This window comes from Delphinus delphis, chromosome 6 (genome assembly GCF_949987515.2).
Source record: "Delphinus delphis chromosome 6, mDelDel1.2, whole genome shotgun sequence".
Lineage (NCBI taxonomy): Eukaryota > Metazoa > Chordata > Mammalia > Artiodactyla > Delphinidae > Delphinus > Delphinus delphis.
This window is the reverse complement of record NC_082688.1, coordinates 43759288-43785942: the sequence shown is the minus strand read 5'-3', so window position 1 is coordinate 43785942 and position 26655 is coordinate 43759288. Positions and strand designations below refer to the sequence as shown.

Below are 26655 nucleotides of genomic sequence, written 5' to 3'. Positions count from 1 at the left end.
TCATCTGTTCGTACCCATGTGCAAACATCTCTGAAAGGGTGAGGTCATGAGAAACTTCTCTGTTTCCACATAGACGCTGAATATGGAGGAAAGGGTGAGGTGAATGAACCATCTAAATAAAGTTGGGAAAAAGGGTGAGCAGAGGTGGGAACTGAAAAAAAGGAGAAAGTAACAGCAATAGAAGAAAGGATCAGTTTAGGTTTGGTCATGAATGTATGTTAAATCCCATTTTTAGTAAGCAGACTGTGAAAAAAATCTACAGAGGTTCGGTGCGGTTGCTTTTGCATTGTACAGATGCCATGTCCAGTGAAAGGGCCGCCTGGACCTGTCCTTTCCCTGGTTTCCCCCAGGGCATGGACTACTGCGTACCCGCCAGTGGGTGTATGGAAGGGTGGGGACCAAGGGGCTGGGCACAAAGAGGTCAGGCAGCAGGGGCAGGTGTGAAAGCTGTTATAGAAGATGACCTTGTTCAATGGGCTAATATCCTGTGTTTCATTGTTAGTTGGCTGTATCCCTGGATGCCTAGAAGGTGACTTTTCTAAAATCAATCTCCAGTACATGCCACAGGGTAGGACTGTATAGTTAGCAAAAAAACAACCGTGGATTATAGATCTTTGTGAAACCTGCTTGAGATGGTCACTAGCCTTGAAAGTTCAATGCCCTGTCTTCTGCAAAAAGAAATGAGAAATCAACAGAAGTGACACACATATTGCGCTCCAATTAGGTTTAAAGATCTGGGGATACAAGAAGGTATAAGAGAGACCTGCTGCCATGAAGTCCCACTACAGAAATGGAGAGAAACTAATTTTATTGACCACTTACTATGTGCTGTACAATATGGGAATATAGAGTATATATATACTGATATAAATATATCCTCTTTTAAGTTTCACACAAACTCTAGAGCAGAGACATGTATTATCCTCTGTTTGTAAATGAGAAAGCTGAGGCATATGGACTGAAATAAATTGATTGGGATTACATAACCAGACTCAGAATAATAAAAATAAAATTCAGTATTAAGACCATTAATACTAAGTAGTGAATTCTAAGTTCAGACAGGCAGAAATTCCTTTGAATTGGATTGGTCAGGCCGAGTTTCCTAGAGCTGTCTGGACTAGCATTGGTTCTTGGAGGATGGCTAAGGCTTAACTAAGCAGATGGGACTAAAGCAGGAGGAGCGTTACCGGTGAACTTGCTGCACAAGAGGTGTTCAGGGAAGCAAGCCAATTGTTTTAATGCTTTTTAATCTAATTAGCCCGTTGCTACAAAGCACAGTGATTCAACATTTGATGGACCAGTCAAGAAGAATCGACATGTTTACACTTTCCAAAAGATGCCCATTCCTTTCAATTCCCACACCCATGGAAGACCTTGCCAATCATCAATATCCATCTGTGGATTGATCAGCATTTTCTCACCTTTCACCCCAGTATTAGGGCCTTATCATCATGCTACTGATCTCTCAGACTCATGGTTTTCCACCCAACAGTCTACTCTTCCTTTTGAGGAACTTGCACACTGAGCGCTTCGTAGACAAGGGCAGGTAGTTGTTGTAGTAACTACTAAATTAAAATTTCTCCATCAAGTGATCAACACTGTAGGCACATCTGAGTATGGAAATATTAAACACCCCATCCCCCTCATGTAGAAAGAATACCATGCAGCTAAAATATAAGTGGGCATGCATTCCCAACTGCTTTCATATGATCATTCAGATTCGCACAAAGGGCAATGACAGACAGCAGCTTGACCATTATGGAGAAAACTGGAGGCAACTTCCGCTGTGGCCTGGCCAGCTCAACACTGCCGCCTTCCATCTGCTGATACAAAATGGCAGCGGGAGCACAAAGGCCAGCTGCAGCCCGACCTCACCTGGCCCAAGCTGGGCCCTGGGCCCCAAACTCAGTACGTGTCAATGACAAAGTATGAACCTGCTTCTCCTGCCTGGTTGACAACCATTTCCAAAGTTATTTTTGTTGCAAACCTATAAAATCTGAAATTCTCGGCAGAATACTTAGGAGCCACTGACAAATTTAGCAGGGCATAGCCGAGATGGACTTAATTTCACTGTGGCTCATTGGAGCAGCTTGGCAGTAGAGATGGGGCTGTAATCCATACAGTCATGTCTCCTGTTCATCATGAGAGGTGAAGATATGGCCCAGAGTCAATTCCTGGGCGAGAAGGCTGCAGTTGTGCAGCATCACTGAGTCTCAGAGGGCAAGTCTGGGACCTGGGAATGCCAGCAGTTCCTCCCTACCTTCTACCTTCAAGGGACTTAGAAGGATGTTTGACTGTCTTATTACTGAAAGATTTTCTTGCAAGATTTCTTCTCTAAAGGGCCACTGTTTGGGTCCCCTGCCCCCAACAATTGTTGCAACTGTTGCTTTTTCAGGGCCAGGCATCAGGCAACAAAAGATATTTTGCATCCCCACTGCTAGAAGTTTCCAGAAACATTCCCTGAGGCCTGAATTGTAAGACCCTTTTTCATTTTATAAAAGAATACATTATTTTAAGAATACAGTGTTTTGAAGCTGGCAGAGTTCTACTAAAATGGCTTTATTTAATTTTGCACCCCAAAAAATCACAGCGACCTATAGAAACTAACTTTCTGTTGCAAGATTCACAACAAGTCAAGGGCGTGGCTGAAACTCAAGCCCACAGCATCAACCTTCTACACAACACTGCCTCCTTTTTATGAGTACCATAGAGAAAACAAGTCCGTATGTGTTGCAAGGCAGGGGGTAAGAGCCTTTTCCCAAGTGTGGATAGAAAGCACACTGTATCCCTGGACTTGGCTTTTTCTCCTTATGAGCCCAAATGAATTGCTTCCGTAAATAAACTTTGAGTCCCTGTCATATACCAAGCTCTGAGGTCCTTCATGCCCTCTTCAAGCTAATGGTCTAGTGGGAAACACAGATACAAAAATGCATGGTTATAATATGAAGCTATCCAATAAAGGGCTAAAAGTCCCATGCCTTGCACGATAAGCTTTCCAAGGGCATCCAAAAATAACGTGAAACATTCAAAATAGAGTTGCCTTTCAAATGTGCAAAATCAAATGATATTTTAATTAAATATCTACAAAATGCAAAATGTCAAACTAGTCAACTGCAGCTCAAAACTTAAGCAATCACATATAATTGAACTTAATGTGGGATAAAGCTGAATTTTAATATGTTTGATATGATGTGGGACCCACAGAGGTAGGAGAACTTAGGATCTGCTGGGTTCCTAATTTAACCCTGCAAAGGAGGGAGAAATTTACTCTTCACGGGGGGGAGGAATATATTTATATATATTTCTGATCTCGTCCCTCAAGATTCCCACCTGTAGATCCAAATAGCTACTTGCCATTTCCCTTCAGATATCTAATAGACATCTCAGAATTAACACGTCCAAAACAGACTTCAGACTCACCAATCCCCTAAACATCATTATCACCAAGTGTCTCCCATCTCAGCAAATGGCATTAAAATACATCCACCTAAATACCCATCCATCCACCATCTGCTCAAACCTGAAACCTAGAATTCCTCTTTTTTTTTTTTGCGGTACGCGGCCTCTCACTGCTGCGGCCTCTCCCGTTGAGGAGCACAGGCTCCGGACGCGCAGGCTCAGCGGCCATGGCTCACGGGCACAGCCGCTCCGCGGCATGTGGGATCTCCCCGGACCGGGGCACGAACCCGTGTCCCCATGATCGGCAGGTGGAGTCTCAACCATTGCGCCACCAGGGAAGCCCTAGAATTCCTCTTTTTCCGCCCCCAAGTCCAATCCATGAGCGAGGTCTCATTAACCACACCTCCAGGATATATCTCGAAGTGGTCTACTTCTCCCCATTCCATAGCTATAATTCTGGATCACACCACCATCCTCTCCACCCTAAACTACTGCCAGAGGCTCCTAACCAGGCTCCCCGTTTCTCTCCGCCTCCTTTCCTCTTTTTTCTCTCCTCCCCCATCATTCTCCACACAGATAGCAGAGTTATTCTCCAGATAGCAGAGATAGCTATTACAACTACAAACAAACTACAACTACAAAATCTGATTTCACCTCTCCCCATTCACTCAGAATAAAATCTGAACTCCTTACCTGAGATCTTTCTGATCTCTTCTCATGCTTCCCTGCTCATCATATTCTAGTCATACCAACTTTCTTTTTGTTCTTCAAACAAAACTAGCTTATTTGTGCATCCAGACCCCTTCTCTTCACATGGCTGGCTTTTTCTCATCCTACAGGTCTTAGTTCAAAAATAGCTTCCTCGGGAAGCAGCTCCACACCTGCCCACTGTTTTGGTCTTTTCATAGCACGTACCACAGACATGACGTTCTATCGCTCATTGACTTGATTATTGTCGGTCTCTCCCTCAGCTCTGCGACAGCTGGGGTTTTGCCCATCTTGTTCACAGCTGTATCTTACAGGTCTAGCACAGTGCCTTGCTTAGTAAATATTTGTGGAATGAATGAATAAAAAGGCGTCAGAGAGAAATGGCATTAGACATGAGCCTTGAAGGATAAGCAGGAATTTGTCAGTCAAAGAAGGTGAGGATGTTGGAGTAGGACTTGCGAGAGAGAGAGAACCGGTACAAAGGCACAAAACCATCAAAGGGCTTGTGGACTGAGAGGCAGGGAGCGGGCAGGATGGGCAACTGAAGGGAGGGAATGGGAAGACCCCAGAGGTCAAGTTGCAAAGGGCTAATAGGAGGGGCTGTTGCCCTTCCTCCACCTCCTTGTCCTCGGGGTCATCAACCCTCTTTTCAGAGAGGCTAATTGACTTGCTCAAGGACCACATCGAGTCAACTAGTGGCTTCCTGCCAACAAGTTCGGGAGACATTCAGTGAGACTGAATGCTGAGGACGCTGTAATCTGCTTCAGTCCCCAGGGGCCTGATGGCTGCTTCGAGCCAGCTAAATGAAAGGACAGGGTACTGAGCGGAGCTCAGCTGTCAGATTAGCTCACATGAGAGAAGGCAGCCCATGGCTTCTCTTCCCTGGGATGTCCACGGCCAGAGCAACAGATGTGGTAAGGCCTGTTTGCAAGGCCTGTTTGGGGACAAGGGCTGGCTCAGAATCTTCTTTTCCTTCTAAGAGAAAACCCCTTGCCCTCTAAACTGTCATTACCAGAGATGAGTAAAAGGAAAGAAAGTAATCAGTGAGCAACTCCCTTTCATAACAACAGAAACAGTAACTCCCGTATATGGAGTACTTTCCTATGTGCTAAGCACTGTGCTCAATTCTTTATGTGAGTTATTTCATTCGATATTCCCAATAGCCTGACCTTATTCTCTTTTCACAAATGAGAAAGCAGATGAGGTAAATGCCTAAGGCACCCCAGTGGTTAAACGGAAGATCTGGGATTAATTTAAATCCATACGATCTGGTATCAGAGTCTCCAAGAGAAATATAAGAGCCAAGGAAGATGTCAAAACAAACTTCAGGCTGTGACCGTAGAGCCTGCATCGGGATTGTATACGTTACCTGACAGCGTCAGGTCCAGGGTCCACGCTGTCTCTTGTGAATTGAGCAATATCCACCCAGGACTACTCAGCATGGCCACATAGTGCTTTGTGTGACCAAGCTAGGAGTGGATTTCAGTATCATCATGAGAATTAGTAGCAACCAATGGGCCATCTGGGCCAAAGAAATCAGAAAGGACCTAAAGGAAATGAGGCAGTGGCTATTAAGAAATGAGGATGTGATGTTCCCTTTCATGCTGATTTTTCTTTGTCTTGGAAGCCATCATTTGCATACTCTAGCCTCAGATGAAATGAGGATGAAATAGGATGGAGATACGGGGAACACAGAGAAACATTACAATACTCCAAATCATAACATAATACAAATTCCATGAGCTCCTTTGACAAATCTAGTAAAACGTAAATTCTTCTCAGGTGATATTAAACAGGATTTCCTTGACACTCATACCCATAACTGTTACAATATAATAAAAGCTAAACTATCAAGAAAATGTAAGGCTTTTAATCACGTATAGGAATGTGATTTTTAATTGTCTTTATCATTAGAAGAGCCACAGATATGACAGGAACCATGAGTCATCTTGACCATCTTCCCTTGATCATTCCCATATCTGATCCATCAGCAAGTCTACCATCAGCAAGTCAAGGGCAGTTCTACCTCCAAAATATGTCTTTGATCCATTTTCTGTCCTTCACCTGCACTGCCACCATCCTTGTCCACACCACCCTGGGTCAAGCTACTTCCCACCTGGGCTGTTGCAACACCTCCTAACTAGCCTCACTGAATGCACCCCTTGTGTCCACACTCCAGCATGTCCTCATCTACTTCCTCTAATCTATTCTACATAACAGCCAGAGTGCTCTTTCTAAAAAGTCAAAGCTCACGTGAGACTCTGCTGTTTAAATCCCTCCCATGGCTTCCCATTTCACCCAGGAAAAAGTTGAAATTCCTTTCCCTGGTCATGAAGGCCATGGTCAATCTGACCACCCACCTCTCGAAAACTCAGCTCGTACCATTCTCTCCCTTCCTTCATATTTTCTAGCAACACTGACTTTTCCTGATTCCTCTATTCTGCTTTGCAGGCTAGAACTTTCCCACATGCCATTCTGCGTACTTTAATGCTATTCCATCCCTAATCATCTATATCTGGCTAGCACATTTATTACCTGGGTCTCAGTTTAAATGTCATTCTTCATTTCCTGATCCTTCTAGACAAGGTTAGATCTCCTTATTATAAGCTCTCATCCCTGCCTCTACTTTACTTTCATATCAATTATATTACAAACGTCTAGTTCGTTGTAGGAGTATCTGTTTGTTGTATGTGATTCTCAGTACAAGGTTTGTTCCATGGGGACAAAGTCTGTAAATGTCTTACATCTCATGAATCTAGCAAAATGTCTTTCATAGAGTAGGTACTTGATAACTCTTTGATCAGTAGTAGATGAATAAGTCAATAAATGAATAATTGAGTAAGTAACAATTTACTCAGGAAATTGCCCTGGACCAGTTATTGGTATAACTAAGTTTTAATCTTGATTCTGTATAACTTCAGTATAGCCCTCTATGTGTCCACCTCAGTTTCCCCATCTTCTACATCATCCCTGTAAACCATTCCAGCCCTTCTGCTCAATGAAAAGGTGAAATCCCGGGAGATTTCATGGAGATTCCATCACCAGCCCTAAAACACACACAAAGCCTTGGTCACAAACTCAGTAAAGCTAAAGCTAGGACCTTGCCACTAAAAGCATGCAGCTGGGAGTTGGTTGGTGTGGTGACAGAGTTCTAAAGTGTACCGCCCAGATTCCCATCCATTCATTGCTGTGAAGGGACTCTGCAGATGGAATTAAAGGTTACTATCAACTGACTTCAAAATAAGGAGATTATTCCTGAATTATCCATGCGAGCCCAAGGTAGGTCAGAGGGACGTAGTAGAAGGAGACAGAGAAGGCATGAGGCAGAGGGGATCAGAGAGATTCGAGATGAGAAAAGGATTTGACTCTAGTTGCTGGCTTTGAAGAGGCAAGAAGGAAGCCACGAGCCAAGAAATGCATGCAGTGTCTAGAAACTGAGAACAACCCCCAGCCAACAGGTGACAAGGAAACAGGGACCTCAGTCCTGAACGCTGCCATCAATTTGACTGAATGTGGGGCAGATGCATGCCCAGAGCCTCCAGAAAGGATGCAGCCTGAGACACATTCATTCCAACCTTTTAAAACCAGGAGCAGAGAAGCAGCTGAGCCACACTGAGCCCAGACTACTGACCTACAGAATGGTGAGAAAATAAGTGGGTGTTTTGGTAAGCCATAAAAGTTATGGTTACTTGTTACAGCAGCAATAGAAAACTAATACATATTAGCTTATTTTCATAGCTGCGACCTGAAGGGCAGGCTTCTGATTAAACACATATGTAAGGGCCCACTCTAATCTTCTCCAGATATCTTAGAGGGCAGGTGCTATCTTTTTACTCTCCCTTTGCCATGCTACAGAGAACCATACCTCCCCAAGGGGAGCTTTTCCACACGGCTAGTGCCCCAGTTTTTGTGGCTGAAGTCCAGGGGCCAGGAGGGCTTGCATTCCTGGGTCCCACAGGACTATAACAAACAGTCCGTGGCTGGCGACCATCCCCAGGGCACCTGTGCATAGAGAAGACTGAAACATACCCCCAATCTCTCTGTCAAAGAAGCCTGTGTGCTTGCTTGGAGCTTTGGCCTGAGAGCAGACTTCTGATTTGGCACACTGTAGGGTCCTGTGAAAATGTGCTCCTGGGACAGAAGCCAGTGGATGCCGTCTTGGCACTCTCCCTCTGCCTCACTCCAGGTGGCTGGTATCTCCCAGAAAGGAACTTGTACAACTTGTCTGGCCCCTGATCTTGTGACTACCACACAGGGGACACATCTACATCACCTGGCTCTGGTGGCCAGTGGGGCTTACCCTTGCAGTCCCATAGAACTCCATGTGTTTGCATACTTTAAAAGCTACTGCCCGAGGGTCTGGTTTCCAATTAGGTGCTGACTGAGATCCTCCCCTTTGGGACACTGACAGCTCTTGGCACTCTCCAGCTACTGGGACCCACCAAAAATAAAAATAGGCTGCTTGGACAATCACAGAGATTTGAGAAACAACCAAGATCTAAGGCAGGACTGAATGACAGGCTTCCTACCCTACACAAGGTCACTCCTTCAAGACTGGGAGAAGTGGCTGTTTTATTTTATGCATAGAAACCAACACAGAGAGTCAAGAAAAAATGAAAAAACAGAGGAATATGTTCCAAATGGAAGAACAAGATAAAACCTCAGAAAAAGTCCTTAATGAAAGGAGGTAAATGATTTGCCTGATAAAGAGTCCAAAGTAATGGTCATAAATATGCTCACTGAACTTGAGAGGAGAATGGATGAACACAGTGAAAACTATTAGACATGGAAAAGAAATGGAGGAAGACACTAGTAAATGGAAAGATACTCAGTGCTCATGGAAGAATTAATATTGTAAAAACGTCATACTACCCAAAGCAGTCTGCAGATTCAGTGCAATTCCTAGCAAAAGTCCAATGGCAATTTTCACAGAAATAGAACAAACAATCCTAAAATTTGTATGGAACCACAAAAGACACCAAATAGCCAAAGTAATCTTCAGAAAGAACAACGAAGCTAGCAGCATATTGATTCCTCATTTCAAATTATATTACAAAACTATAATAGTCAAAACAGTATGGTGGTATTGGCATAAAAACAGACACATAGATCAATGGAACAGGATAGAGAATGCAGAAATAAACCCATGCGTGTATGGTCATTTATATTCTGACAAAGGAGCCAAGAATATACAATATGTAAAGGACAGTCTTTTCAATAAATGGTTTTGGGAAAACTGGATAGCACAAAAGAATGAAACTGGACCACTATGTAACACAATACTAACTTAAAATGTATAAAGGATTTGAAGATAAGACATAAAACTACTAGAAGAAAACATAGTGGTAAGCTCCTTGTCATCTGTCTTGGCAATAACTTTTTGAATCAGACAACAAATGCGAAAAATAAGTGCAATTACATCAAACTAAAAAGGTCTGCATAGCAAAGAAAACCATTAGTAAAATAAAAAGGCAACATTCTGCAAATCATATATCTGATAAGGGGTTAATATCCAAAATATATAAAGATCTCATACAACGCAATAAAAACACACAATCTGATTAAAAATGGGCAGAATACCTGAAAAGACATTTTCCCAAAGAAGACATCCAGATAGCCATCAGGTCCATGAAAAGGTGCTTAATATCACTAGTCGTCAGGGAAATGCAAATCAAAACCACAATGAGATATCACTTCACCCATTAGAATGGCCATTACCAGAAAGACAAGAAATTACAAGTCTTGGCAAGAATGTGGGTAAAGGGAACCCTTGTGCACTGTTGGTGAGAATGTAAATGAATGCAGCCACTATGAAAAGAAGTTTTCTCAAAAAATTAAAAATAGAATTACCATATGATCCAGCAATTCCACTTCTGGGCATATAACTGAAGGAAATAAAATCATTATCTCAAAAAGATATCTGCATGCCCATATTCATTGCAGTATTATTTACAAGAGCAAAGATGTGGGAACAACCTAAGTGTCCACTGATGGACTAATGGATAAAAGAAATGTGATACACACACACACACACACACACACACGCGCGCAACTGAATATTATTCAGCCATAAAAAAGAAAGAAATCTTGCCATTTGCAACAACATAAATGGACCTTGAGGGCATTATGCTAAGTGAAATAAGTCAGACAGAGAAAGACAAAACTGTATGATCCCACTTATATGTGGAATCTTAAAAAAAAAAAAAAAAGTATCTCATAGATACAGAGAACAGATTGGTGGTTGCCAGAGGCGGGGGTGGGAGGGTGGGTGAGATGGGTGAATGGGGTCAAAAGGTACAAACTTCCAGTCATAAGATACACGTCATGGCGATGTAATGTACAGCGTGGTGACTACAGTTAATAATATTGTATTGCACGTTTGAAAGTTGCTAAGAAAATACTTCTTAAAAGTTCTCACCACAAGAAAAAGAATGTTTGTAACTATGTATCATGACAGATGTTAACTAGATTTATTGTGGCCACCATTTTGCAATATATACAAATATCAAATTATTATGCTATATACCTGAAACTAATATGTTATATGTCAATTATACCTCAAAAAATAGAATAATTTTAATTAGAAAAAAAGGAAAACTAGTACAATTAGAACAGACCCATTCAATCAGAATATGTATTTCTGCAATATCTCAAGATGATCTGTGAACACAGGAAAGTTTGAGATGCACTGCCATGGACGAGCACCTCTTTCCAGAGTGTGAGAAGCCTACCCTTGATTTACTGAGAGCCACTGCTGCAAACGTCATGTTGCTGAAGGATGCACGCTGAGGAATTAGGCAAGCTGGTCCTTGGCTGGCTATTAACCAGGCAGAACCGAGGCAAGTTTGCAGCACTTTGGGTCAAAGAAACAACTAGTGAGCAGCAAGAGCGTTCTGATGCCCAGCCTGATTAGGGAGCCTGAGAGACCCAGCTATTTGACTGAGGGTGTGAATCGGGAATTTGTTTACAGGCTCCCAACACTGGCTCTCAGCAGTTAATGGGGCAAAAAATTCTGCCTGTAGCTACTTTAACAACCCAGCCAGCTCGGCAGTAAGCTGTGCCTTGACACCATCTGTACTCATTGAGTCAAAGGGCTCTGTCCTTGTGACAAGTTTCCATGTCTGTTCTTTGCAATGAGCTGTATGGTCAGCCACAGTTTGGGCAGATGGACAAGTGTGAGCCTTATCCTCCTCTACTTCCCTTAGTACAGATTCCAATTTATCATTGGCTTCCTGATAACCTACTTTAGGTCAGGCACAGCACTAGTGCCTTCTGTGTTCATTATTTGGCAACTCAGTGTGGCTGTCCCCATTTCAAGGTGAGGGATCAGAGGATTCAAGTGGTTGATTGCTCTCTCAAGGCCCTGTAATTAGCCAGGTTTCCCGCTCCTAGTTTAGTTGTTTTCCTCCAACAGCAAAGCTGGCCCTGTCTGTTACTCTTCTATCCACATTCCAGCCTTCCAAAGTCCTCCTAGCCAGGTGGCATATCTTCCACCACCCCTACCCATTTATGTAGTTTTGAGCAGAGACTAGGTTGAACCTAGTACATTATACTAACTAAGTCTCCATCCATCTCTATCTAAATGAGTCTCAATCCATCCATTCCAGGAGATCGTTCAATGTCACGGTTACGTTCACAGGATATGAAGGGAGATTGCTGGATTCACGCCCTGGCTCTGTCACTTACTAGCTGTGAGATCTTAGGAAGCATGCTTAACCTCTCTGCGTCTCTGCTTCTCCACTTGTAAACTAACGATGATAATCATCTCTCCCTCCTAGGGATGCTGTGAGGATTAAATGATTTAAAATGATTAAAGCACTTAGGACAGCGCTTGTATGTATTAGATACAATATATGTTGGTTATTATTATTCCTAAGCTGAAAACTTTGGATTCATCCTTGATGCCTCTTGCCCTACATCTGACCTATCACTAAATCGAGTTAACTTACCTCTTGAGTGGGTCCTCTTCCCTCCATGCCACCACTACCACATGAGGTTAGCTACCAATATCACTTGCCAAAAGAAATCTGCAAACCATTCTCCTGGACCCTCTCCAGTTGCTGCTTTACAAAGAAGCCAAAGTGGCATCTTAAAAATGCAGATCTGATCACATACTCTCTCGCTGAAACCTGCTGCTTTTTAGGTATATCTGGGAACTTTTAAGATCTGCAGGTTCTGCCTCCCCCACCCCAATTTCTTCTCTCTCTCCCTGTCTCCCCTCCATCCAGTCTGGCCTCCTTTCAGGCCCTCACACTGGCCAAGCCTCCTCCTGTGTGGAACCTTTGCAGACGTGTCTCCCACTCCCACTCCCTGTGTCCGATTATCTCCTCCCTCAGCACTGCTGGAGTCACAATTTCACATTTGCTTTTGTGATTATTTGACTGATAGCTGTCTACCATTCCAGACTGTAAGCTCTATGAGGGCAGGAAGTGCATTTGCTTTTTCTCACCATTGTATCCTCCATACTTAGCGCAGTTACTGGCATATAGTATTTGCTCAGTAATTTGTGTTTTAATGACTAAATGAATGAATGAAAATACTACGGCATAATTTTAGAGGCAGGACAAGTAAGGTTTGGTGCTTCCAATGGTTTGACTCCTGCTTGGCGGGAGGGAGGGTGAGGATTAAATTATGTTAGATCCAAAACTTCAAGTCATTGGCTCGATAACTGTTGATTTGATGCAAGCTTTGCCCACGTGTCGCAAACTATTTGGAAGCAGCTGAGCCACACAAGAGGAACAACCGGAAGTTGGTTCGGCAAAGGTATCATCTCAAAATACAGAGGTCTTAAGGGTTATATAAAAACCAGAAGCTGAAAAATAGACTTTACACATTCTCACTACTTGACACCTATTATTTCTTTAGGGAATACTGCCTAGAAAGATCTTATCCCCACCAAAATATATACCCCTTAGTTCGCTACTATCCCACTGCTAGGTTAGATCTTATTCTCTCCTCCAGCTCTGTGGCAGTAAAACTCCATGATCCAGACCTCGAGAATGAAGACCCACCTATGCTGTTCCTACAGAATACAGTGTGAGGAAGTGGCCAGACATCTGAAGACCACGGAGGGCTTCTCAGGGTTGACTGGAGCAACTTTACCTTTGATATCTATGCTAGAAAGGCAGCTGACTAATAGATATATCATCTGGGAATATTCAAGCTCACTAAATCCTTCATGAGACTGGGAGAGCATGAGGTCAGGCCTCCTCCAGAATTGATTTCAGGCCCTGCCCCATCCTGTGATATGTGTTCTCTGGGCTTCTGTTCATTGTAGTTCGGGCTCTCTGTCTTGTAAGCTCCAAGAACACGGGGGTCACATCTAGTGCTGAGAATTCCAGATACACGTAGGTGCTTTAAAAATGTTGATAATGGTGTCAACAGAAACAACATCAGTCTCCTTTTGTTGTCTCAGGCTAATTATCAGATAACTAAAATAGAATAGAGATGACGTTTATCTGTAGCTAAGGGTTTCATAGCAAATACTCTGCAGGCAGCAAGCAGGATTTCTGCCTCTGTGTTGGATTCCTCCTCTTCTCTCCCATATCTACCACTGAAAGACCTTATACCGTAGTCACCAATCACTACGCAAAATCTGGAATATCGTTGCACCATGCACACTGGCCACTTCCTACTGCCTGTGCTGAATACTAACTCAGAGTAGCAAGCAGCCTGAGCCTGGGCCAAGATGGTGACCGTCCTTCCAAAAGACTCTAAGAAGAATAGCATAGAGCAGTGGTTCTCAAACTTAAGCAGAGAGCAGAATCTGGAAAGCTTGTTCAAACACAGGTTCCTGCCACCCCACCCCAGAGTCTCTGATTCAGTACGTTCAAGGTGGAAGCTGAGAATTAACATTTCTAATAATGTAATAATTACATTTCTAGTAATGCAATAACCAGGTGATGCTGATGCTGCGGGTCCCACCTTGGGACCCCGCTTGGCCATTTACCACGTAACCTTGGATAAATTACTTAATCCCTCTAATCCCTACTTTCTTCATCTATAAAAAACAAGTAAGAAGAGCACCATGGGGCTTCCCTGGTGGCGCAGTGGTTGGGAGTCCGCCTGCCGATGCAGGGGACACGGCTTCGTGTCCCAGTCCGGGAAGATCCCACATGCCGCGGAGCGGCTGGGCCCGTGAGCCATGGCCGCTGAGCCTGCGCGTCCGGAGCCTGTGCTCCGCAACGGGAGAGGCCACAACAATGAGAGGCCCGCGTACCGAAAAAAAAAAACAAAACAAAGAGCACCATGGCTGAGGATTAACCAAGATGATGCATGGTGATGTACATGGGTGCAAACAAACTACCCCCTCCCTCGGCAAGAGAAGGAACCCCTTTCCCGGTCCCATGCTCTGCCCTGACTCTCTCAGGGCTGCAGGATGCTTTTAGTGACTCTCCCTGGCAGGGCTGCTGTGGAACATTTGGGTGGTGGGCAGGGCACAGTGAATTCAGTCTCTGGCTGCCTCTCTCCAGAAGTGTCCTGCCTACAAGGGCTCCTCAGCCCACCTCACAGAGAGAGAACAAGGCTCTTGCGTGACACTTCTGCAAGAACAGTATTCCACGTGGCTTGCTGCCCTGAGACTGAGAGATTAAATGACTAATCCCAAACGCACAGCTCTTAATGGGGAGCTCCACAGTTAGGATGACACATCATCTGACTCTTATACTACGACTTGCCCTTAGAATCTTGGTCTATCAGTTTCCCGCAGCTGCTGTAACAAATGACCACAACCTGGTGTCTTAAAACAATGCACATTCATTCTCTTACTGTTCTGAGGTCAGAAAGTAGGTAGTGGGTCCCACAGGGTGAAAATCAAGGTGTTGGCAGGACCACTCTCCCCTCCTCTCTCTAGGGGAGAATCTGTTTTCTGGCCTTCCGGTGTCTAGCACTGTATACCTTCCACTCCTTGGCTTGTGGCCCCTTCTTCCATCTTCAGAGTCAGCAGTAGCATCTTTAAATCTCTGTCTCTGCTGAGGTCATGATGTCACCTTCTTCTATTAGTAAAATCTCCCTCTACCTCCTTCTTATAAGGATACTTGGGCCCACTCTGATAATCAAGAGAATCTCCCAAATCAAGGTCTTTAATCATACCCGCAAAGTCCCATTTACCATATAATGTAACATTCACAGGTTCCAGGAATGAGGACCTGAATGCCTCTGGGAGCCAGCATTCAGCCTACCACCCTCGGAGAGATCAGCTAACTCTTTGAGCCACCACTTTTTCATCAGTAAAACAGAAATAATAATATAGCCTCATGAGAATGTTGCTGCGAGACACACTTCAAATCACTAAAGAAACGTTTATTGGGTTGTTAAACACAAAAGAGCAGAAGGCAGCATTTATCTAACATTAATTCATTAACGCTATTCATTTACGCACCTTTTACTAAACACTGTGTGTCAAGTACCGTGCTAGACACAGGAGACGTAATAGAATGAGGAACCCCGCCTTTATGGGTTTTATAGTGTCATAGAAACACATAAATGCTAGAGAAAAAGTGACCTGACGTGTCAACAGGGGCTATGAAAAGAAATCGGAGAGGAAATGCTCTACAGGGATATCATAGTAGCTGTTGTCAGTCCTCTGGGCAGGAAAAAGGAGTGGAAGGATAGAGTTGGAGAAAGGGGCCAGGAAGTGCCAGGAGTTTCTCCCACTTGGAGTCTTGGGTTGGAGACACTGGGGCGCAGTGGGAGAGATGAGCTAACAGTGCAGACCGGGGTCCAGTTGTGAATGGTCCTACGTGCCCTTTAAGTGATCTGGATTGCATCACGTGCTCCAGCGAGCCACTGAAAAGTTTAAGCAGCACTTCCTCAATATCCCATCCCCTACAGTGCTCCAGGGCTCCAAGCAGGAAATCCTGAAAGCTCTGGCCTCCTTATTCATATTTAAACATCAAACTTGGCAGAGTTCTCTGTGAAGTGGTACTGGTTTCTTTTTTTTTTAACTTTTTAAAATAGTTTTATTGACATATAACTGACATACAAAAAACCTACACATATTTAATGTATACAATTTGATGAGTTTGGGCATATACATACACCCATGACACCGTCACCACATTCAAGGTAATAAACGTATCCATCACCTCCAAGGTGCTGGTTTCTTTAAGTACCTCCTGCCTTTCATTGAGACCCTTTGTGATTTATACTTTCAGAATTTTACTTTTAGAGCGTCCTGATATAGTGAGCCATCATCTCCCTTAGACTCCCTGTCAATCGCATTTTTAAAGCACTTGCTCTTAAAAATATTCTTATACCCCCTGGACCCCATTTAACCCCCTACTCTTTATGGTTCTTTTTATGAGAATGTCCAAAAGGTAGATTTTCTATATTAACTATTAGTGCCTTAGGTCGACCACAGTAATTCTGATTGCTCACGCAATATTTTTTTTCTAACCTGGGTGGTTTTTCTGAAAAGTGGGTTGATGAAAATTGTGATGTGAATTTAGTTGAGAACGCCTGCTCTCCTGGACGCATGGTCCCCAGTCTGCTCCATCCCTCCACTTTACCGCCAACGTAACACCCCTCCCTAATATGCTTTTGTCAACCAGTATTCTCTCCATAAACTTCAATAAACTGGCAGTACATTTCTGTGCTGGAAAGACATTTTGCATTAAAAAATTGGATGCACAGCGGGCATTCTGCCTGGGGACCACATGTCTAGGAAAGCAGTCATTTTTAACTAAGGATATTACAAGCCTAGATAGAATAGGGCTGGTGTACACTGAAGCACAAATGTCTAGCCTACTGGAAGCAAAATTACCGTACTGCGTGTTGGTAATTGACCTTGTCAACTAGCTTTCAGAACAACTCCAGCCTAATGCACACACTCACTTCTCGGGTTCTATAGCTGTTGTTTCTGGATCTCATTACATTCTATTTGCAACCTGCATCTCTACCACTGCCTCTCGCCAGCATGCTCTGATTTGCTTGCCCTCTTTGCCTTGTTTTTCCCATAGAGTTGATTAGCTTCTTTTTTTAATTAATTTTTATTGGAGTATAGTTGCTTTACAACGTTGTTAGTGTCTACTGTACAGCAAAGTGAATCAACCATACGTATATCAATACATATATCCCCTCCCTTTTGGACTTCCTTCCCAGTCAGGTCACCACAGTGCATCAAGTAGGGTTCCCTGTGCTATACCGTATGTTCTCATTAGTTATCTATTTTATACACAGTAGCAATAGTGTATACGTGTCAATCACGATCTCCCAATTCCTCCCCCCACCCCCCACCCTTTCCCCCTTGGTATCCATACATTTGTTCTCTACGTCTGTGTCTCTATTTCTGCTTTGCAAATAGGATCATCTACACGATTTTTCCAGATTCCACATACATGCATTAATATACGGTTTTTCTCTTTCTGACTTACTTCACTCTGTATGACAGTCTCTAGGTCCATCCACGTGTCTACAAATGACCCAATTTTGTTCTTTTTTATGGTCCATAGCACTGATTAGCTTCTAACCATACAAAATTTACTAGTTTGTTGTATCTGTGATGTACACGCTATCTCCTGTGCTTCACCAGGGAAGAGACTTGTGTTTTGCCTACCGTTGTATCCCAAATCACTGGAAGTGTGCCTGGCGTGTAGTAGTTGCTTAATAATTATCTTAAATGAATGCATGCATACATTTCCATGGAGCTATCAGCTTCCAGGTGACTCTCTTTTGCATTCCTAATTCCAAACACGTCAATTTATTTACCAAAATGTTTTGACCACTTTTATCACTTGGCAAATAGCGATCCAGGAGACAGCCCGAAGCTCAGTCCTGTGGGAAAACTCTGGAAAATGGTATAGATCACAGGCCTCAGAGTCATCTCACTGGAGGGACAATGGTGTCATGATCTTTATGCACCAAATCCCTGGCATTGGTGGAGGAAAACTCCACGGTTAGTTCCCTGGTTCTCCTGGCCTGCCACGTGCACCGGACAGAGCAGCCTTCCTGCACTGGAGAAAGCCTCACACTGATACAAGCAGATACTCTCCCCTGGAAGTTGGTTTCCACACACTGATGTGGCCACAGGATGTGTGCAGGGCACCAAAAAAGTCTGCTACAGCTCACAGGGAGAGCGGCAGGGGATGAGGCCAGCAGTGGAGGCAAGGGCCAAAACTTGAAGGCTCGTGGATATCCTTCTTTGGAGCTTTATTCTGTATTGAGGGGACAGCACTGGAAGACTTCAGGTAGAAGAGCAGTATCAAATTCCCATTCTGGTTAGAGTAGACAGAACAGGGGTGAGGTGGGTAGAGCAGATAATGAGTCCCAGAGACCAATTAGGAAATTAAATCTATTACATGGGATAGGAAAGACTGGGTGAGAAGTCCTGTGGTGGTGCTGGAGACGGAGCTGAGAGACTGTGAGGGATCAAATGTGGGGAAGGGTGGGGTTGAGCATCGGATCCCCGTACTGGCTTTCCCGATCAGATGGTGGCAGCACCCACCTACACAGTGCGTATAGGAAGGATGTAGGTACTGGCATGAGATGCTAAGTCTTGTTGGACATTTTGGGTTGGAAATACCTGTGAAGTGTCCAGGTGTTGAGTCTGTGGGCAAATGGATATAGGATTATTGAACTCAGGAGACAGATCTGGACTAGGAAAAGCTATTTAGGAATCTCCACTTTATAGAAGATGTTTGAAGACAAGGAAGCAGAAGAAATTCCAAGATAAATAACTAGAAGTTTACCATGTGAGATAAGTTGAATGTTACCGTCAACAACCTTCTGGTATCAAGTCCTTTGCCAACCTAGAGAAAGCATGGCTTCTATCATCTCTGAGTGTTGCTTTGCCTTTATTTCTCTCTACAATTTCCCTAAATGATTATCTTTCCCCCTCAACATAGCTGAAAATGGAGAGGGGACAGACAAACGGTGTGATTTGGGGAGAGCTGGGTAAACTGTCATTGTCAGCTTTTTCATCTGTAAAAAAGGGATCTCGTGGGTGGACATCAGCTTGCCTGACAGTCAACTGAAGAAACTTTCTTGAGATGTAGGCTTTCTGAAGTGCTCTCTCTCCCGAACACAAATAATATCAAACTCATGCTCTTACCTTACCAGGCACTTAGCCTGGTTGGTACAAGGACACTCCTCCCTGCACCTTCCACAAGCATTGCCTCTGCTATAATGATGAGCCTTTAACCTGCTAATGCGAGTTCATCATTTACCTGAGACTCGTTACTCACTGAAAAGCATCTTTTCGGATGGGCACAAAATCCAACTAAGCAGCTGCAATCATTGCGATCGGAGCCCTTGTAACAACTGACCTTCCTTCTGCGTGGGTTTGTACATGAGAGTGTCTACAGATGCTTGACTTTTCTGCCAAACGGCCATCCTGGCCAAGAACAGGACGGCCCCTCCACTGGAATGTGTAGGTGATGACATTTCTTTCACCACCCTGGCACCTAAACCTGACACTCTATCTGCTAACAATGCATTGAGCTCCTGATCGTTTATGGCATGGAACTCGGCAGAATGGGCTATGAACTCCTGCACTATATTTTACTCCATCAACTCTTGTTATACTTGTTCAGAGAGAGAACACAGCCGCTCGACATTGAGCAGACGCAAAAAACAGCCACTGTCAAAATCCTGCCCGAGGCATCTGTATAAACACACAGAGCCATGCCGGTTGTCGTGCATTTTCCAAACTTCTGCTAGTTCATCCCAACCAGCTTCCCTCACATCCTCAGGCCCTGTCAATGCTACCATCATTTCTTTAATCCCTCAAGTTCAAGTGCATGGATTTGACTCCTTGTTCTCGACCCACCTCCTGTATGCAGGAGGCGTCATTTATCAATAATAACAGTAACTGTATTTATTTGTGGCTTATTATATGTCAAGCAGACTCTGTGCTGAGTCCTTTACCAAATTGAGTTGTTACAACAACTTTCTAGAGTTGACTATTTTTATTCCATTTTGCGGCTATGGAAACGAGGGTTAGAGATGGAGCCCCAAATCACACAGCTAGAAAGTGGTAGAGTAAGAATTTGGATCCAGCTTTCTCTGTCACTAAACTGTACTATATTCCCTCCTGTGGAGCATTAGTCATCTTATCTTCCCCTCCTTTATAAGGCGTTTTGAAGTTTCCAAAACATTGTCACAAGGCATATCATTTGCTCCTCCAAATAGACCAGAGAACCAGGCAGGACGGGTTTCATCCCCACTGTCACAGAAGTAAATAAAACTCAGCGTTTACCCCGACTTGCTCAAAGCCACGCATGCCTGAGCCTTGGACTCCAATCTTGACTCTTTTCACTATTCTCATAAATATCTTGCTTTTCTTTTTTTCATAACAGCTATTCTTTCGAAATGACCAATGTATAAAATTTACTCGGAGGCCATTTTGGCCTACTAACTACAAAGACATTTCTGCAGGGCTTTCCAAAACTGGAAGAGGAGATAATGAGTTCTCCATCCCTTTTAGTTTTTACTCAAATACTGGGCAGTCACTGAGCTAGAAACCATTGAGACAATTAAGCCTGATCCCTAGATAAGTTCCAAACTCCCCCTCTCCCTGAGATCCTGTGACTCTGTTTTCTCGATGATCTGGTTTGCAATAGCTACTATTCCCTCACTCCTGGCTTTCTGAAGCCATCTGCTAGCTGACTTTTCAGCCTGTCCCCCCAATTCAGCCAGTCTCCCCCGACCAGGGTGATCACCCTCCAAAGTTGTTCTCATCAGTGACCTTCTTCCTAAACCTTCCTTGGCTCGCTTCAGCCAACCACACCCATTCGATACACCTCTGCCTGATGTTCCATGATCTATATGCTCTATCCAAACTCAGTTTCCGCTTCAGTCAATCCAAACATTTTCCTGAGTCACAGAGACATCATGCCTAGCCCAGCTCCCCAGTCCTTTGCTTTCTGTGTTCCCCTCCTGAAATATGCTCCACTTCCCCCCCCCCCGCCCTCCCCACCTAGCCACATCCATTTTTTTGAGGCCCAAGTCAATCTTATTTCAGTACAACAAATATTTAACGAATATCTCCCAAAAAAACACAAAACAAGTCTAGGAAGAATCTTCTACTCATGCAGTGAAGCCATGAGGACCTAAAACTGAACAAGAAATGGTCCTGTCCTCAGGGAGGGCTACAACAGGAACAAGCTGCCCTGGGCAACCATGAGGTTTTGAATACTTCTTCTACATTGGCTGACGTTCTCGGTATTTTATGTGAGCTGATTCTGCCTGTCTCATGAAGGGTAGACATTAAGCCTTCTTCCCAAATAGCCTCCAGAAAATGTTAGGCAAGCAATAGTACAGGTTGCATGATTGAGATGTCTAGGGCTGCATATTTTGAACTCATCACACGCGCACACAGCTCACCAATTATTTGAATTTCCAGTGGAGTAGAAGGGGCACACGACATCTGACGTCAACCGGGCCTGGGATCAATCCCATCTCCAATAACTTCTGGGAAAATGAGTGCTACAAAACCAGGGTTAAAGGAGCAGAGTTCGGAATCTGACCTCCCGGGTTTACGTCCCAGCTGGGTGACTGTAATAGGTCCCTTCATATCTCATTGCCTCAACTTTCTCAACAGGAAAATGAGGATGATTTAAAAAAAAAAAAACAGCTGTATACAGAGCCCTCCTTTCCCCATGGGGTTATTACTGTAAGGATTGAGCTGATACACACAAAGCACTCAGGACAATTCCTAGCATACGCCATCAGTGAATAAGTGTTAGCTATTTGGATTATCGCTAATTCAGTGAAACTGGACAGATGACTTAAGTTTCCTGAGCCTCAGTTTCCTCTTTCAAATGAGAGCAGGGCTCACCTCCGTAAGCTGGCTCTGAGAATTAAATGTGGAAGCATTGCGAAAGCACCCAGCTATCCCAGAAAAGGTCCCCTTATCTCCAGTCCAGGGCCCGGACTTCTAATCCCCAAACTACACACATTTTTCTCCTGCCTCTGCTCCTTTTAGCAGTTTTGCCTGCCCATCATTTGTGCTACTGTAGTTAAGTGCTTGTTTTTATCCCACAGAAAATGTTGGCTTCTTACAAATTCATCTTCAGGAAATTACAACCTAAATCAAGCTCAATGACTGCATAAGCAAAAAACCATTCAAGTTCCCCGAGCCCATGGGCAGCTTTTCCACAGCCCATCCCTGCCCATTTTGGCAAACTGTGAACAGCAGAGAGAGGAACCAGCCCTCTCCCTCTTCAGGAGGGCTTGGGGCCTCAGGCACATCACACCGTGTAAAATCTGGTTAAGACAAATATCGAGAGCAGCCTTGAAAGCAAAAAGGAGTCAAAGCAGGTCAGACAGCTGCCAGAGGGAGTTTGGGAAGGGGGGGAGAGCCTGACTCACCAGCTCTGCCTGTTGGCATCACAGCGAGTTTCCAGGGAGCGTCAGGCTTCCCGAGTCCTGGACACCGAGCCCTACCTCACCGCCTGGTGGCTGCAAGCCTAAGCTGTAGGCTAGTCTCTAAAGGTCCAGGACCCCCGAACGTGGGGCCTGTTCCCTAGAAATGATGCTGAAGGGCCCCTCCCCTCCCCCAGGACAGTGATGTAACTAGAGCAGGAAGATGCAGTGGCCCCTGGGGAGACCCTGAGGGTCGGCCTGAGGTGAGCTCAGCCATGAAGGGTGGAGGTCAGGCCCAGGGGAGGAGAGGTTACATCACTTGTGCAAGCTTACACAGGTAGCCCAAGAGAACCCTGGGATTCACATCTAGGACAGCCAGTTCCGGACACAAGCACCTCACCTGTTCCTGCCTCTCCCCTCTCTGAGCGGGGAGAGGACAGCACATGCTCATCCAAGGGCTCAGTGGCAAAGAGAGGAATCCTGAAGGGGGGGTGAGAGGCGCAGGCACTCTATGGTAGTGCCAGGTGAGGGGCCAGCCCTGGCTCTCACGCTCCGGACAGAGTCTAAAGGTCTTATCGGACACAAACCACGCGGAAGGAGGCTGGTAGGCAGGGAAACACTTGGGACTCCCCGTCTCCGACGCCCAGGGCTTCTGAGGCCTCTCCCCTCTCAACACGAACTCCCCCGCCCGTACACAGAACACACCCACCCTCACGACATACAGCCCTGCACCCACTTCCACTGTCATCTGCTTATGTGTGCCACCGTCACTGAGACAGAGAGGAAACTCTGCAATTTATCCTGATACCAGCCAAGGAAGGAAGCTAAGTCCGTTCCGGGCCACTCACCTAAAGGAGAAGCCGGTCGTCCAAGCGTAGCTCCTACGCCGCCGCGGGGCCCAGAATCCCATGCTCTGCACCCGAGCGGGGGAAACCGTGCTTCTCGGGAGAAGCCTGTGTGCCTCCCCAAACTTCTACCTCAGCAGCCATAGCTCCGGAATTTTCCACAGCCACGCGCAGGGAAAGCTGCCTTTGCTCTGGTACTGGGAGGCTGGCTCCCGGGGGCTGCTAATTACGTATGGAAATGACCTTGCGTGCGTGGGTTGCGTCTCGCAGCTGAATTGCTTTGAGAGGTCATAGTTCTCCATCTCCAGGGTCATTAATTTCAGTTGCCTCATTGCCACCGACCTGTGCAGCCAGTACATTCTTCGAGTCCCCTCGGGGGAGGGGCGGGGGGTGGAAAAGGCACAATTCGGGATCCAATGAGCCCAGGGTTTGGGTGATGTTCAGAGAGAGAATATTTTGACGCCTGACTTCCTTATTTGGTCAAATGAAGATGATAGCCCCTACCCTACCTGATTAATTTGAGGTTTAATGAGGTAACATATTCAAAGTACCTGATAATTACAACTACCATCCTGTCATCCACTGTGAGAGGTGCTTTCAGGTCTGTTTTCTCACTTGATCCCCACCACATTCTGTGAGAAAGAAAATATCATCCACAGTACACAGAAGAGGAATGTCAGGGAAATATGTGACTTGATTAATGTCAGGCAGCTGGAGGAGGAAGCCAAAATCAAACCCAGGTGGGGATGACTCCAAAATTTGCGCATTTATCCAAAACAATGCTTCCTACCACGCTGGCACTCCACTGTAGGCACACAGCAAACTTTGGTTCCCTGCTTTATTTCCATACTTGAGTCTTTCCAAAAGCACAGTTTGGTCACTCTCAACAAAACATATGGCAGCCTAGCCCTATGAATTGGGAGATTGGGATTAGATGTATATACACTAATATGTATAAAACAGGTAACGAATAAGAACCTGCTGTATAAAAAATATAAAATAAAATTCAAAACAAACACACACACACAAAAAACATATGGCAGCCTGACTCATCAAATGCTTCCCCGGTCACTAAGGGACTGAGGTGTTCTGGGTGCCATGCTCCATTCAGACTTGTCCCTAGACAAACGAAACCATCTCTTAGAAGGCAGCATCTCCTGCCCGAGGATGGGGAGCGTTAAGGATGACCCAATGAAAGACTAAATTGCCAGTTACCTGCTCAGGTGCAGGTGCAGCCCTAGGCCTTGGAAGGCAACTTCTTTCTCTTTCCAGGAGATTCTCTTTCTCTTAATTAGCAGTTAGGCTGCAACTTAGCACCAGCAGGCAGGGCTTGAGGAAAGACTAAGGAAGGGCGAGGAAAGACAAAGACAGCACTTTGGATTATTGATGCAGAGCAAGAGAAGGAGAGTAATTTGAGGATGTTCCCTTCCATGGGCACTGGAGTTGGGGAAGGGACAGCAGTGGTGCCTTGAAGGGTTTAAGAGCAAGACTTGTTTTTGTTTTGTTTTGTTTTACGTTTGTTAACTTAATTTTTTCATTTTAATTTTTTAAATTTTTTATACAATTTTTGAAGGTTACTTTCCATTTACAGTTACTACAAGATATTGGCTATATTCCCCATGTTGTGCAATACATCCTGGAGCCTATCTCACACCCAGTAGTTTGTATCTCCCACTCCCCTACCCCTATATTGCCCCTCCTCCCACCACTGGTAACCACTAGTTTGTTCTCTATATCTGTGAGTCTGTTTCTTTTTTATTATATTCACTAGTTTGTTATATTTTTTTAGATTCCACATATAAGAGATATCATACAGTACGTGTCCTTATTTGTCCGACTTATTTCACTTAGCATAACGCCCTCCAAGTCCATCCATGTTGCTGCAAATGGCAAAATTTCATTCTTTTTTATGCTGAGTAGTATTCCATTGTATATATTGGGGGTGTGTGTGTGTGTGTGTGTGTGTGTGTATATATCTCACACCTTCTTCATCCATTGATCTGTTGATAGACACTTAGGCTACTTCCATATCTTGGCAATTGTAAATAACACTGCTATGAACATTGGAGTGCATATATCTATTTGTATCAGTGTTTGGGTTTTTTTTTGGATATGTACCTAGGAGTGGAATTGCTGGGTCATATGGTAGCTCTATTTTTAGTTTTTTGAGAAACTTCCATGATGTTTTCCACAGTGGCTGCACCAATTTACATTAAAAAAAAAAAAAAGAGCAAGTTTTAAAAACGGTTATTTAGGGAGGCTATTTGGGTAACCATAGCAATGAAAGTACAGGACAACAAGTCTCATCTTTGTGCCTGTGTTCAGGACTTCCACCATCACAGAAAACATTTAGATCATATTACGCTCCTTGGGAAGGACTTTGGGTTTTAACCGATTCACAAGCTAGGACCCTTGTTTAGTTCAAAAGTGTCAGGAAGGCTCAGTGGGCCACACCGCTGACAGTTTCCCCTGCCATCTTCATCACCCCCAAAGTGAAGGGGAATGACGCAGCCCTTACGGCCTGATAGCTCCCCTGCTCACTCGCTGGCTTACGGGAAGCTCTAGTCAACAACCTGTTCTTTCAAGTCACTTTCTCAGTAAGTGTCTCCCAAGCATGACCTGCCTCAGGTAATGAGCCATGTTTTCCGAAAGGTAAACACGTTATTTTCTCAAATTATGATCACTTACTTCCAGCACTGGGTATTGAACCCCACATATCCCCTCACCATGAACACATCACATTCTGTACAGTTTCTCCCACGAGTAGTGCCTCTGCAGGCACAAATGGTGGGAACACTGGGGGATAAAATCTTACCTCTGAGGAGGAGAGGGATGGAGTGCCCAAAAGAACCTGCAGTGAGTCTAGGCTCACTTACAGGGAGAGCAGACAGCCCACTAATTAGAGAGACCGTCAAGACACTTTGCACACCTCCAATGGGCAAGAAATGGATTCCTACCCACTGCACACTGCTTACGGGAAAGTGCTCATGGCTTCCCTCACCCACACATTCAACAATAGGCTTTGTAAATTTATTTTGTTTAAATGCAGATAATAATCACACTCATGCCTCTTGTCTTCTCTTGTGTCTGATCTTGGAACCAACTGTTCAGTGCCTTTTTAATTTTAGCTTCCCTAACTAGGAAAAGAGTGACTTTTCACTAACATAAAGACAGTGCAAAATTCTCTTAATTGAGCAGAAGAGGTACAGGAAACAATCCATCTATACTAGATTTTCATATAAATTGAGGGACCAGAGAGAAGCTACTATAATTCTGGTTGTAAGCTATTTCTGAGGAGACAGTTTATTTTGGTTGTGGACAGCAGTTAAGAGGTATAGAAAATCCCTTTGCAGAGTTCCAACCAATTATTTTATTCATTCAAAAAAGAATTGGGGGATTC

General features: G+C 44.4%; 1 protein-coding gene across 3 annotated transcripts in view; it reads left to right on the top strand.

The window, feature by feature from the left end:
• Positions 1 to 26655, top strand: part of LOC132427286 (proprotein convertase subtilisin/kexin type 5) — a 405656-nt gene that overhangs the window by 317086 nt on the left and 61915 nt on the right. Inside the window, exon 21 of one of the 3 annotated variants that reach the window (XM_060014610.1) lies at positions 1719 to 1752. The exons of the other annotated variants lie outside the window; for them this stretch is intronic. Within the exon in view, the coding sequence (XP_059870593.1) occupies positions 1719 to 1738 (20 nt within the window). The 3' untranslated portion in view covers positions 1739 to 1752. Of the gene's footprint in view, positions 1 to 1718; positions 1753 to 26655 lie in introns of those variants that run through there. 3 annotated transcript variants of the gene reach the window in all.